The sequence below is a fragment of the Propithecus coquereli genome, unplaced genomic scaffold (assembly GCF_000956105.1).
Source record: "Propithecus coquereli isolate 6110/MARCELLA unplaced genomic scaffold, Pcoq_1.0 Scaffold139, whole genome shotgun sequence".
NCBI lineage: Eukaryota > Metazoa > Chordata > Mammalia > Primates > Indriidae > Propithecus > Propithecus coquereli.
This window is the reverse complement of record NW_012138191.1, coordinates 4115430-4128615: the sequence shown is the minus strand read 5'-3', so window position 1 is coordinate 4128615 and position 13186 is coordinate 4115430. Positions and strand designations below refer to the sequence as shown.

The following is a 13186-nucleotide window of genomic DNA, read 5'->3' as shown; positions in this document are numbered from 1 at the left end:
TCTTGTGTTTTAACAGGGCTTCCTCTGCCGCTGCTCTGGTGTGTGAAGGGGGCACTGCCTCGAAGCTGCCAGGTAAGGGGAGGAGGGGAATCCAGGTTCTCCACTTGGCCCCTGTTGATACCAGGGGACAGAATTCTCCTGGTTATTCCTCAGCAGGGCGGGGAGTTCAGGCTCCACAAGAGACCTCCTCTGACAGTGCTTGAGTGAGGAGGGGGAGAGGCACCTGTTACCACAGGGTGGGATGGAAGCCTGGGCTCCCTATGTGATCTCCACTGACAATCCCACAGGAGCAGCCTTGCACCACCGTGGGCTGATGAAACCCTCGTTCTCTACCAGGCGTCTGACTCCAGCCCAGAAAGGAGGCAGAGAGGAGCCTCATTACCTCCCTGTGGTAGTGGAAGTCCAGGCTCCCCACTAGGCTATTTGGCACAATCCTGGTGGGGGTTTGGGATGCCTAGTTACAGTTTGGCAAGGGTGAAAGAACAGGTTCTCTGGGCTCTTTTTGAGCCAGAGGGGAGGAAAGCTGGTCTCTTGGACGAACGCCTAGGTTCTCTGTGGTTACCATCACCAAGTGCCACAGCCCAGACAAATACCGGCAGCCCCCACCTGCCCTGTGAACATGATGGGTGCTCTTGAGAGTCAACGCCCACCTTGCCACCCTGCAGCTCCATGTCCTGTTGGTCTGGAGATCAGTTGTAACCACCTTTCTTGTGAGATTTGGCCTATTATCCAAACACATCTGGTTTATTCTATGTGGGACTGGGGTACAAAGAATAAACTTTTTTTTTAAATAAGATTCTCAATCAAAAAAACTTTTTACCCTTTGGAACACATCTAGATTGGGAGGCTCTACTCTCCTTATTTTCCTTGTTTGACCTCTACTCCCAGTAGTTTTGTTGAAATAGAATTGATGTACAATATAGTGTATACTTTGATGTGTTTTGACATGTCTATGTCCCATGAAGTGATAACAATGAAAATACTGAAAATATCCACCACTCCCCAAAATTTCCTCACGCTTTCGTAATCCATTCCTCCCTCCCCACTCCACCCCCATTCCTCTGCAATTGCTGATCCACTGTTCATTTTCTAGAAGTTTATCTAAATGGACTCATATAGTATGAACTTTTTTATCTTCTTATACTCAGTAAAATTATTTCTGAAATTCACCCACGTTGTACTGGTAGTTCCTTTTGTTTGTATAGACCGCGATTTTTAAATCCATTCACTGTTAGTGGGCATTTAGGTTGTTTCCAGTTGAGGGGTGGTACATATCTGGTTGCTGTAAACATTCATGTACAAGTCTTCATGCAGACAGAGGCTTCCATTTCTGGTGGGTAAACAACTAAGACTAGAATGGCCGGTCCTAAGGTAGGTGTATATTTAACTTTTAAAGGAAGTGAAAATGTCACACACACAGGGTCAGAAGACAATCAAGTCTCTGTTCATTCTTTTGTTTTATGAGCTATGTGAGATTTTAATCCATTTCAGCCCAGAGCAGCATACTAATTAAAACAAAGAAATTGCTACTTGTTCATGTTTAATAACTTACAACAGGAAAACCTTCCTTACTGCCAACATAAACCCTACCCCAAATCTTTATATCTTTTTATTAGACTTTACTAGAAAGTAGCCACTTAAAATTCTCATCTTCAGATAATTAGTAACTCTTCTCTTGCCATAGACTTAATACATTCAGATCTGTGCATCTCCTATGGATATTAACTAAATGACATTATGAAACTAGTTCACCTGTCATAAAAATTAAGTATTTAAATATCGACGTATTGCTGGGTCCCTGGCCATTTGTGAAGTCTATTTTCAAGAGACTACTATCATCCTGATTGATATGGGCTGATTTTGGCTTTTATAGTTCCCCAAAATGAAAGTATCTGAGTCTCCTTGCTACCAAGAGATTTATTAGATGAAAAAAGTTCTGTAGGTCCACCGTCACCAAGGCACTCCTGGGGTCTGCCCTGAGTGTGCCACCTCCAGTGCCTTTGTGTTGCCATCCTCAGGGCGAGATGCATGCATCCTCCTGGAGTACTGCCAGATACGTGACCAGCAGTTGAGGACATGTAGGATGCTGGTCTCTCCAATAGGCAACTCCCAAGAAAGTTTGTGACAGTTCCTTAAGAACTAGAACCATAATCCTAGCACTCTGGGAGGCCAAGGTGGGTGGATCACTCAAGGTCAGGAGTTTGAGACCAGCCTGAGCAAGAGCGAGACCCTGTCTCTACTAAAAATAGAAAGAAATTATCTGGACAACTAAATATATATATACAGAAAAAATTAGCTGGGCACGGTGGTGCATGCCTGTAGTCCCAGCTACTCGGGAGGCTGAGGCAGGAGGATCGCTTGAGTCCAGGAGTTTGAGGTTGCTGTGAGCTAGGCTGAAGCCACGGCACTCTAGCCCGGGCAACAGAGTGAGACTCTGTCTCAAAAAAAAAAAAAAAAAAAATGAACTAGAACCAGCAATAAAAAAATTGGCCACTGGATGTCACCAACTGTCTAACCCAAGGTAGATGATGCTGCCCCTCCAACAATGCAACAATCCCTAGTGCCAGGAGAGGAGGAAAAAGAGAGTCTTGGCAGAAGCAGGAAGACAAGAAAGATTGGCATGGAGGTCAATAAGCACCCATGGCCAGGCCATGTCACGAGGGAGCAAGAGGAGGGAGAGATGCTGAGATGCCAAAAGTTTCAGAAAGCAGGTTTCTGAGGTGGAAATGGAGTCAAATCCCTTTTTGGGCAGCTGGCTTCTTGTTCTGTGTGAGTGGGATCTGCCCACCTAATGGACCAAACAGCACAGATGTAACGTCATGAGAAACACTCAAAAGACAAAAGGCAAGCGCATGTGTCAAGCACTGGAACAAGCCTCTCTGACCAAAGCACTTGGAAGTATTTGTGCCAACAAAGCAACGTCTCATTGTTCTTTATATCGTGGACTCAGACACATAAGTAGCAAGGCAAGCAACTGTCAAGTGGACAGTGGTTGGCTACTCTGGGAATCGGGAGAGAAGGAAGGGCATCATGCTGGAGGCTGGAGAATTAAAGGTTTCGAGGCCATTGAACTGATCTTGCAAGAAAGGTGAAATAATAGAAAAATGGTGAAGGCAAAGTACAAGTGCTTTCTGCGGCAGTGAGCAGAAGAGTGGGACAGGAGAGAAGTCTGGGGTTAAGGATGATGGGAGACAAGGCAGGGAGGCAACAGGGGAAGCAGAACATTCACGAAGACAGACAAATCCACTCCGGCCACACCATCCATGAGGCAGCAAAGGCACAGGCTGGGCTCCTGACTCACCGAGAACCTTGTTTGCTTCAACTGAGATATAACCTATCAGTTAGTTGTTAACTTATCCCCAAACCAAGTCAGATCAGAACCTACTTGAATTCTTAATAAATGCTTCTTGTAAATGCTAGGTACCTAAATTATCATAGATGTGTGAAGAAAATGCAAGCTGGACTGTAAACATGGTATATAAAATATTCGAGCATTTACGTGCCTGTAGATGCATATGTACGAGGTGTGTCCGGAAAGTATCCAGCCATTGTTAATATAATGAGAATGGTTACATGGCTGGATACTTTCCAGACAGATCTTGTACCTGTCTGTAGTGGTACATACTTTATCAGTCAAGTTTTCTTGGGTGTAAGCAGCAGAATGTACCTCTAATATTGGGAAAAGGAAATTACTAGAGGGATGTGGGGGGATCTCATAGAATTAAAGGGAAGGCCAAAGAGGTCAGAAAGAACAGGAACCAGGAAGATCCAGTGGGCTTCATGAGGTGAATCACTTCAGTCACCTTGTCAGGCAAAGGCTGAGCACTTGTTTTATCCTCTGATTGCTCTGATTAAGACCCAATCTGGATCCAAGAGAGTCTAGAGAGTCCAGTTGGTCTGGCTTTGTTCCTGCACCTAGTCCTTGGCAGCGGGTAAGGAGGGCACTTTATTTTAAGGCTCCCAAAGACTGCACCCAGCTGGGGAGAGAGAAGTCCCAAAAAGGAAATGCTGCTACCAAGAGAAGGGGGACACTGGGCAGCTGGAGAACCACAACCCTCCACATCCCACATCACATCCCCAATTCTCTCCTGTGGGAAGGAGGAACCTACCTTGTACTCCTCTGGGGTGGCGAGGATTTTTAATACTGTATGACGGTTCATGCCAAAAAAAACCCCAAACAAATCTTTGCTAAAAACACACAGGGAAAGTGAACAAACTACAAAAAGATAAAAGAAAAATGACTGAAACAGAATATAAAAATCTTGGACCAGAAATCAAAACAAAGCCACCTGGTGTCTATAGGGTGTAGTACAATGTCCCCAGTGTCCTTCCGGGCATTAGCTACCAGGTACAATCATATACCTGGGTGTAGATTAAGGTTTTGGATCTCCCAAGGGGGGCAACCACAAGACTACCAGAGGTTGGAAAAGGGAAGGAAATAAACAAAAACATATTCCTATACAATAAAATACCAAAACACATGAGGAAACCGAATGCTAAGAGAAAAAGCCAATAAAATCAACAATCAAAGCAGGAATTCATTTCAAAACAGCCTGAAAGGACTTTAAAATAAAATTTAAAAGGTTCAGAGAGTTCAAAGAGGTAAATGAAAGTTATACTTCCACTTAAAAAAGAACTGAAAAATATTTGATAAAAATGGAAAGGAATAAAAAATCAGATGAACATGAAAACTTGAAAAGAAAAATATGGTTTAATTAATACAGGTTAAGTATCTCTAATCCGAAAATCTAAAATCCAAAATGCTCCAATATCTGAAATTTTTTGAGTGCCAACACAATGCTCAAAGAAAATGCTCATTGGGAGCCAGGCAGGGTGGCTCACGCCTGTAATACCAGCTCTTTGCAAGGCTGGGAGGATCATTTGAGGTCAGGAGTTCAAGACCAGCTTGGGCAACATAGTGAGACCCTGTCTCTACAAAAAAAATTTTAAAAATAGAGAAAATGCTCACTAGAGCCTTTTGGATTTTGGATTTTCAGGTTAGGGATGCTCAACCAGTAAGCATATAATGGAAATATTCCAAAATCTGAAACCCGAACACATCTGGATCCAAGCATTTCAGATAAGGGATACTCAACCTGTATTTAAAATACAATAAACAGAGTGGGCAGGATATATTAATAGTAAAAGAGAAATAAGTAAATTGTAATACTAAGGAAATTACACAAAATGCAACACTCCTCTTCGACGTCTAATAGGCATCTCAAAGATTTCAAGCCACAAAATTCCATCTTGAAATCACATCTCTACTAGGAGAAACAGAACTGATCAAAACAAAGCCATTCCAGTTGAAGTAGAGGTGGTAGGACTGATCTCTGTCATAAAATGAGCATTGGGATATGGTTTGGTGATTTTCCTTCTATTGTTCTTTTGTACAACTGCTATCTCCTATTTTTTTAAACATATATTGCCTCAAGTAAATAATGAGTACCTTGAAGATAGAGGCACCTTTATTTTCCTACAGATTACCCAAGCTCTCAGCAAATATTTTAGTTATGGTTAAATGAATGACAATATAGGAAAATCTAGTCCAATCAGACTAGCAAAAAATGAAAAAGTTTATACAGTGCATAGTCCCATTATTACAGAAACACTAAGGAGTATAGATTCTTTTTCTTAAAATAAAAGTTCTTAGTCCACTTCCATTTAAATATTATTTCTCCAAGGTCAAGGTCTATTATTCCATTGTTACAGTACAAAATTGTCTTTAATATTGAAGTAGATTCAGCTCAAGATGTAAGAAAAAGTACCAAATAAGTCCAAATTAAGTAAAATTTTAAAAACTAAAGAGCCATAATTAATGAGACAGTAAAAACATTGCTCAAGAACACTAAAAGCTGGTTTAGAAAAAAAAAAGTATAGATCTTTGGCACTCGAAGGATAATGGGATAATGCATGGTCCACCCCAAAGAAAAGATGTAGAAGATTTAAAGATTGTCTACTAGAAAATTTCAGCAGCCATCATACTTATATTCCCATGACAATCATGAAGGAAACAAGGATGCTTAGAATTGCTACTAGTAATAAAATGAAAAGATATTTAAAATTAGAAAGAAAATGCATTTGTAGACAATATGACCAATTATCTAGAAAATCCCAGAGACTTAAATAACAAAATATTTTACCTAATTGAAGTTGGCAAGAGAGCTAGAAATAAGATCAATAAACAAAAATTAACTGCTTGTTATTGGTGAAGTATTTGCAGAAATGTAATAGAAATTTTTAAAAAACCTATTAATAGTTTTTAAAAATCTAACAATACCCTTCAAAAAGCATACAACCACCAGTTGGTCACAGTGGCATGAGCCTGTAGACCCAGCTACTCCAGGGGCTGAGGTGGGAGGATCTCTTGAGCCCAATACCAGCCTGGACAACATAGTGAGACTCCATCTCAATTAAGAAAAAGAAAAAAGTATATAACAGCCACATGGAAACTCACTCTACTGGAAAACACAAAAATTCTAAATAAATGGAGACATACTGTGTTCTGGAGAGAAAGATGTAGTTTTAAAACATTAATTCATCCTTACTATATTTTTAACATAGCAAATTAAACACTGTTCCGAATCCCAAGAAGACCTCTCTGGCACTTTATTAAAGTCATACTCGAGTTATTATTATAGAAAATATTTGATAAGCTTCAAGTCAGTAACAAGAAACAGAATAAAAATAAACATTTGGAAGAATTTTTAAAAATTGAATTAAAAGTTGGGCAACTACCCTATCACATAATATAAATCTGTACGAATCTGTGTCACTTACTGAAACATAGAACACTGGAGAGGGTAAGATGGGAGCATGTTTGGAAGGCGGGAGGGAGGATGAGCTTTGTGGAGGTACATTAAGTGTGAGATGCCCATCAGACCCCCTAAGCAGAGATGGGGACCCAGCTGGATGTATAAATCTGGAACTGTGGGGAACTCAGGACCAAGCTGCAGAGTGATACGTTTGAAACTGTGTGCGGGATGCCACGGGACTTATGCTAAGCTGTTCTTGCTTTCTTCCTATGAAGGTATGCAGTTTAGCTTTGCAAATAAGTTTCAGAAGTTCACCCATCCCATCCACATTTCTGTTTTCCATCTGAGGAAACAGGCAGAGGTGTGTCTGGATAAATTTAGTAGGGGACTAGACAGATTAGTCAACAGTATTCCTTTTATTATACCTATACTAATACTAGTTTCCTCATTATTTTAAAACACTTGCCTTCCATGTCATTTCCCTTCTTAAAAATTATTAATAAACTTTTATCTCCTACACAAATGCCAAGCTTCTATCTGGCATTCATAATATCTTCCCCACTGTCAGGATGGCTCCTTCATTCCCCCTGAACGCAACCCTGACCTCTGAGTTTACATGGGCTGTGACCCAAACTGGTTTCACAACTACTCTGACCTCTACCGCAGTCTGTAAAGGAGCTTTAGAGCTCCATAAAGTCTTTGTTCCAATCCATAATCTCTTCTCCTTACTTCCTACATACACTTGCATGATATATTCTTAATCATATGCCCTCTTGCATTTTAAACATCTCGAATTTATTTTCCAAACTATATAAGCCCACTAAAAGATTACATTTGAAAATTTCCAATTATGAATAGCAAAATAACACTATTTCTAATACGAATACTTTGCTTTCTACCCCAAAAGCACATGATCCAAACCTAAAATTCAAAGGAGTAACTCAATTATATCCAAATCTAAATGAACAGAACTCCATTATCAACCTAGAATACCAAACCCATAATAATTTGAAAGACAAAATTCAGGCAGCTGTAGACAAAGAGCCCAGGCAGAAAGGGTAACGATCCTCCACCCGGACTAGTCAGACAGCCTGTCCCCTGCGTCATGCAAGTCCTATCCAAAGCAGCACCTTCTTCACCACCAGTCCACCACCTGCAGGATTTAGGTACACTCCCCCAGGAAGGGGAAGCCAGGCTGTGGGGAAAACTGTACCTAATCTCCCACTTAAACCAATGGAATAATAACTACTATTCTCATAATTCTCCTCATTCAGCAGCGAGCAAAAAATTGGTTTATGGCAGTCCATCAAATATGTGACTCCATGCAACCGGGAAAGAGTGAGAACTCCATGTGTAAAAAAAAACACACGCACACACATGCACATGTGGACACACTCCAGACTATATGGCCAGACACGCCACACAAAATTGTATGTTTATCATGAAACAATCTGAGTTAGGAAACTAGGATTGTTGCCACCACCATTTATTGATCTATTTCATAACTAAGGATAGAACACTATAGTAGTGCTGGAGATGCAAAGCAGTCCCTGCCCTTAAGGGGCTTACAATCTTATTAGGGAAATATAACAGGCACATGAGAAGTTGCACTACAAGAAAGCATATGCTAACCAATGCCACAGATGTCAGAAGGCAGCGTAGTTTGAGAGCACAGGATTCAGAGTCACAAAACCCAGATTCTAGTCCCAACCTGGCAAGTCAGTTCCCCTCTCTGGGTGGACTGCCCCAGCTGTAAAATGAACGAGCAAGATTTAGAGGCTGTCTGCCTTTGTTTCCATCATGATTCAGATCAAAAGCTGAGGTGGTACCTGAGTGGACATTGAAGGAAGGCAGAGAAGGCATTTCAGACAAGGAAAGCAGTACTGAGGTAGGCGTAAGCTTGGAGATTGGAGGGTAGAAGAGAGACAAGTGTCACAGGAGCAATGGGAGTGAGGTAAGTGGGTGGCAGGAAGCCAGCTGCCGCAGCCCTCAGGCCACCGCCCACACAGGAATGAGCGGTGTCCCTCATGCTTACATCCAGTCATTCACAGTACATAATTCTGGAGAGTAGAAAATACCAAAGGACAATGGTGGCATTTTATCAAACATTTCACTTGATTTCCAGAAAGTATAAATAATTTAACATTATAGCTCTACATTTCAAAATTGACATCAACATACCTTCCTGTCAAAATGTAAACCAACTCCAAGTTTACATTCTCAGTGAACATAACTAAATCTCTTAATGCAAAAGGACATTTGATACAAAGTATATTATCCCAATAATTCCGACATTCATTTTCTACTACGTTCCACACACTGTGGAAATAAAAATGAGTATGACGAGGTCCCTGCCCTTGAAGAGCCACAGCTCGTTAGGCGAGAGAAGCATCAAGGACGCCTACCTAGCATGCCCTGTGATGCACAGCACGGTCAAGGCGTGGGCCTAATGCTCTGGAGCAGAAAACTGGGTTCCCCTTCTGAAGGAGTGTCAGCAAGGGCTCGGGAGAGGGGTCGATGGCTTGAGCAAAAATGAGTTCAGCAGAGAGAAAGTGGCTGTAGGGTGGAGTGGCTCCCAGGCCAAGGACACACGGACACAGACAGGGAATGGTGCAGAAGCATAGCATGTCCAGGGCTGACCACAGGTACAGTGTGGCAGAGCAGAGTGTAAAGGACAACAGCTAGTGACATGAGGGTCTGGGCTGAGTCATATAAAAGTGAGGAGCCATTGCTTAATCAGCTATTAACACTGGTTTATAAGGTCAGGAAGAGAAAGGGAAGAAAGTGAGCAAGAAAGTTCTGTGTGTCATAAGCAGTGACAGTGAGTTCTTCCCAGCACCGCCTACCACCTCCTTTCCTCAACCTCTCTTCTGTCCCTTTTTTATTTATTTTTCCCCAGATTTCACCACTGTATAGTATCTTCTGTCCCTTTTTTTTTCCTTTATGATCTGCTTTCCCTCTGCCCTGGAGTCTTTTAAAAGGAACTAGAACTGGGAAGGCATAGAAAAAGAGCAAAGGAACGGGACTAGGCGTGCACACTATGGCTAATCAAGTTACCACAAAGAAATGGTAATTGCATTAGACAGGTCTGCAGATGAAGAAAACATTCTTTTTCAGGAGTTTTCTAAAAGTGCCTAATTCACACGTAAATGTTGGAAAATCTCATTCAATGTGGGAAAAGGATATAGAACCCTTGCATAAGTATCAGTGTTACAAATACAATACCACAGGATTTCAGAGCCTATAATTCACACAATTAAGATCTAACCAAAATTGCACTGCTAGCTTAAAAAATGAAAAGTACAATGAGTAATTTCAAGTCTTAGGTTCTCAGCTACTACCCAAATATATAGATATATGAATAAACTGCCTCATGAAAAACATGCAGTAAAAGGTAGATGCAAATAGGCCATCCTTTTAGGGTAGACACTGAAATTCTATTTCTCATAATATTAAAAAACCATTCTATACAAGTAACACCTTCTTGAAATTTCATTTTATAATGAAGAAAATAAATCCGTATCATTTTATTTAACATTCATCCTTAAGTTACAGTTATGTCAACACAATCTGCTTCTAATGAAAGAAACCTTAGTTTAATCCTAAAAACATGCATATACATTTAGTAAGTTCTACGTTTCTAAACAAATTACATGCATGATATACATTAACCAATAAAGATACCAATATGAGAATTCAGGACATTTATTTTTCTGCATGGAGATTTAACTACTGTACAACACATACAAAACAAACCCGCAAAGCAACGGTGCGTAATAGGTAGTGAGAGACACTTAAAATAAGCATATTTAAACGCCTATAAACAGGTTTTTTTTTAGGCAACAAAGTATTTCCAGTCCTTGACATCTTCTCACACTCACCTAGCACCACAGATGCAAGGACTTAACAGTAAACGTGTACAATCTCATGCTTAAAACCTAACGCATGCACTGAATCGAATTTATACATTGTGATCTACTCTGCTAAGTATACGATACATACTTCTTACTAATATTTAACACATTAAATTACCCTGCAGCATTTTGAAATTTTAACATTTATGTAAAACAGCTTCTGAAAGATTTAGGAAATAAGTTTAAGGTTCACCTTCAGGCTGGTTTGGTCAAGTGGAAAAATGGCAGCAGCCCCAAGGTTCATACTGAATGAAAATGGTGTATGTGCATCTCAGTCCATGTAAAAAATACCTATATACACAGATGGCACAAAGATTTGTGCAGTTGGAATCACCAGTGCAAATGCATGCATTTGAGGTACTTATTTTTTCCATGGTCAGGTATAATTATGCATAGTCATTTTCCTCGAGTGCTAAAGATTTCAGACCTGATCAAATGAAAAGCTTAAGAAGTGTAAATATGAGCTATTTATATAGTTAATTTCAAAGTGCTATGCTTTTAATGAACATTTAACATTATAGATTTACATATTTAGTTTAAAATATTTACTAACCAATAAATTGTCTCACTGTAAAGACATTGACTGGTAATTATACCTGGCCAAGTGATTTAAATAGCATACTTGAAATTCTTGCAAGAACTGTAGTGAAAGAGTAAAATACTTCATTATTGCTTCATTGAACTGAGAAGCCCAAAAGGCATAGATGTACAATGCTCAATGATGAAAAATGAATACCCAGAACAGCGGTGCATGCCCCCAAAATGGCTTTTGTGCAATAAAAACTAAGCATTCTCCACGTCATCAATGCCGTTGGCATCCACGTGGATATCAGACTCCCCACACAAGGATGAGGGAACAAAACGGCTAACAGTGGGACACAAACAGCTCTTAAGCTCTGGCAATTCTTGCTTCAGACGTTCCAACTGCTCCACTTGGAATATATTTGGCTGTTCGGGCATCCAATCATATATCCTATGATGAAACAAACATAAAATACATAAAATAGTGTAATTTTATAGTTTACTTAAGACCTGCTGACTTCACCTTGCCATGAGAATTCATTTACAGAATGCCTGGAACATCCATATTACAGAGTTTTTGTTTTGTTTTAAATATGAAAGCATCAGTTTTATTTTTAAAAATTTCTCTTCTCCACCGTCTGTCCAATAATCCACAATAGTTGCGTTGCTGTTTTGTTTCTCTCATGCAGTAAAGAGCTGATTATAAAGCAATTGAATCAGAAAATGAAAATGTATAGCTTACTAGTGATTCTTAAAAGTATCTGTCCCCCCCCCAAGTCAGTCAATCAGAAATGTCTTATTTTACCGATGGAGAGCTATAAAGAGCTGGAATTCATACCCAGTTCTGCCTTCGAAGTCAAAGATCAAGATAAGAAGACTGCTCACCAGTGTGGCAACTACCCTAAAGCTGTGCAATAACGGCAGGTGTGTCCAGAGTCGGGAGCTCAGAAAGAGCAGCACATGATGGTCAGCAGCGCTGGTGCTGCCCATCAGCAGAGAAAGGATGGCCTCTCAGGCCTCAGCGTGACAGCCGGGCATCTATGTAAGGCACTACAAGAGAGTCTTTATGACATCACAGTAGGAGAGAATTTTTTAAACAAGATTAAAAAATGTATTGATTCAAATATCACTAGTATATTAAAACGAAGACTTCCTGTTAAAGACATGTATTTAAGAACGAAAAATGATCTCTGGGTCAAGGTATCAGGACAAAACAGAAGCATCTAACTTCACTCTCTCCCTAATGTCATTAAAAATAAAATAAAGGGAACTTAAAAAAAAAAAAAAAAAACATGATGAGAAAAACCCAAGAGACAAAGCAACAAAGTTTTGGAAGATGAAAAACTGATGAATAATAAAGTTTTTTCAATTAGCAGAGCTGAAGAGGCCAAATCACAAACTGGTAGTAGGAAAAACAAAAGGGCTAAGTTAAAAGCAGTATCAAATTCCTCTTGAACTGGGAGTAAAAGGGAGAGAAGCTAAGACAGGGAGGCTGAAGGGAAGGCTGTGAGCAGCAGCAAGCATGCCCCTGCCTCCGCTCGCTGTTGCTGGTTTATTATGAGAACTACAGGACCAGATGAGGGTTGGGCATTTTACAAAACCACTACCACTGCCACCATCAAGGGAATTTAGAGACAGTACATGTGTACCAAATATGAAATACAATGACACCCCTCCCTCGCTCAGCTCTCTTTCCTCACTTGACTCCAAGAACCCAGGCAGCCAGACTTGGATACCCTCCCCTCCAGGTAAAATATATAGATTCTTCTATGAGGAATCTGATCAAAGAATAAAGTTCTAAATCGACTGGTATGACCCAACAGGCCACCCAGATCACCCCACAGAACAAGTCAATAACCTCATTCATACCACTCAGAGCTTCCAACAAGCTCTGTAAATCCCAATTCCCTATCACAGGAGACAGGCAAGGATTTACAAACATCTGAGAAAAGCTTCTAATATGGAAGACTGCAAAGAGAAGAAAAGCCCAAAAAC

The 13186-nt window shown here is 40.4% G+C and overlaps 1 protein-coding gene across 1 annotated transcript in view; it reads right to left on the bottom strand.

Annotated features, from left to right (window-relative positions):
* Positions 1-10245: 10245 nt before the first annotated feature.
* GPCPD1 (glycerophosphocholine phosphodiesterase GDE1 homolog (S. cerevisiae)) overlaps positions 10246-13186 on the bottom strand; it is a 67982-nt gene continuing 65041 nt past the window's right edge. Inside the window, exon 17 of the mRNA XM_012639243.1 lies at positions 10246-11642. Coding sequence (XP_012494697.1) covers positions 11453-11642 — 190 coding nt within the window. The 3' untranslated portion in view covers positions 10246-11452. The remainder of the gene's footprint in view (positions 11643-13186) is intronic.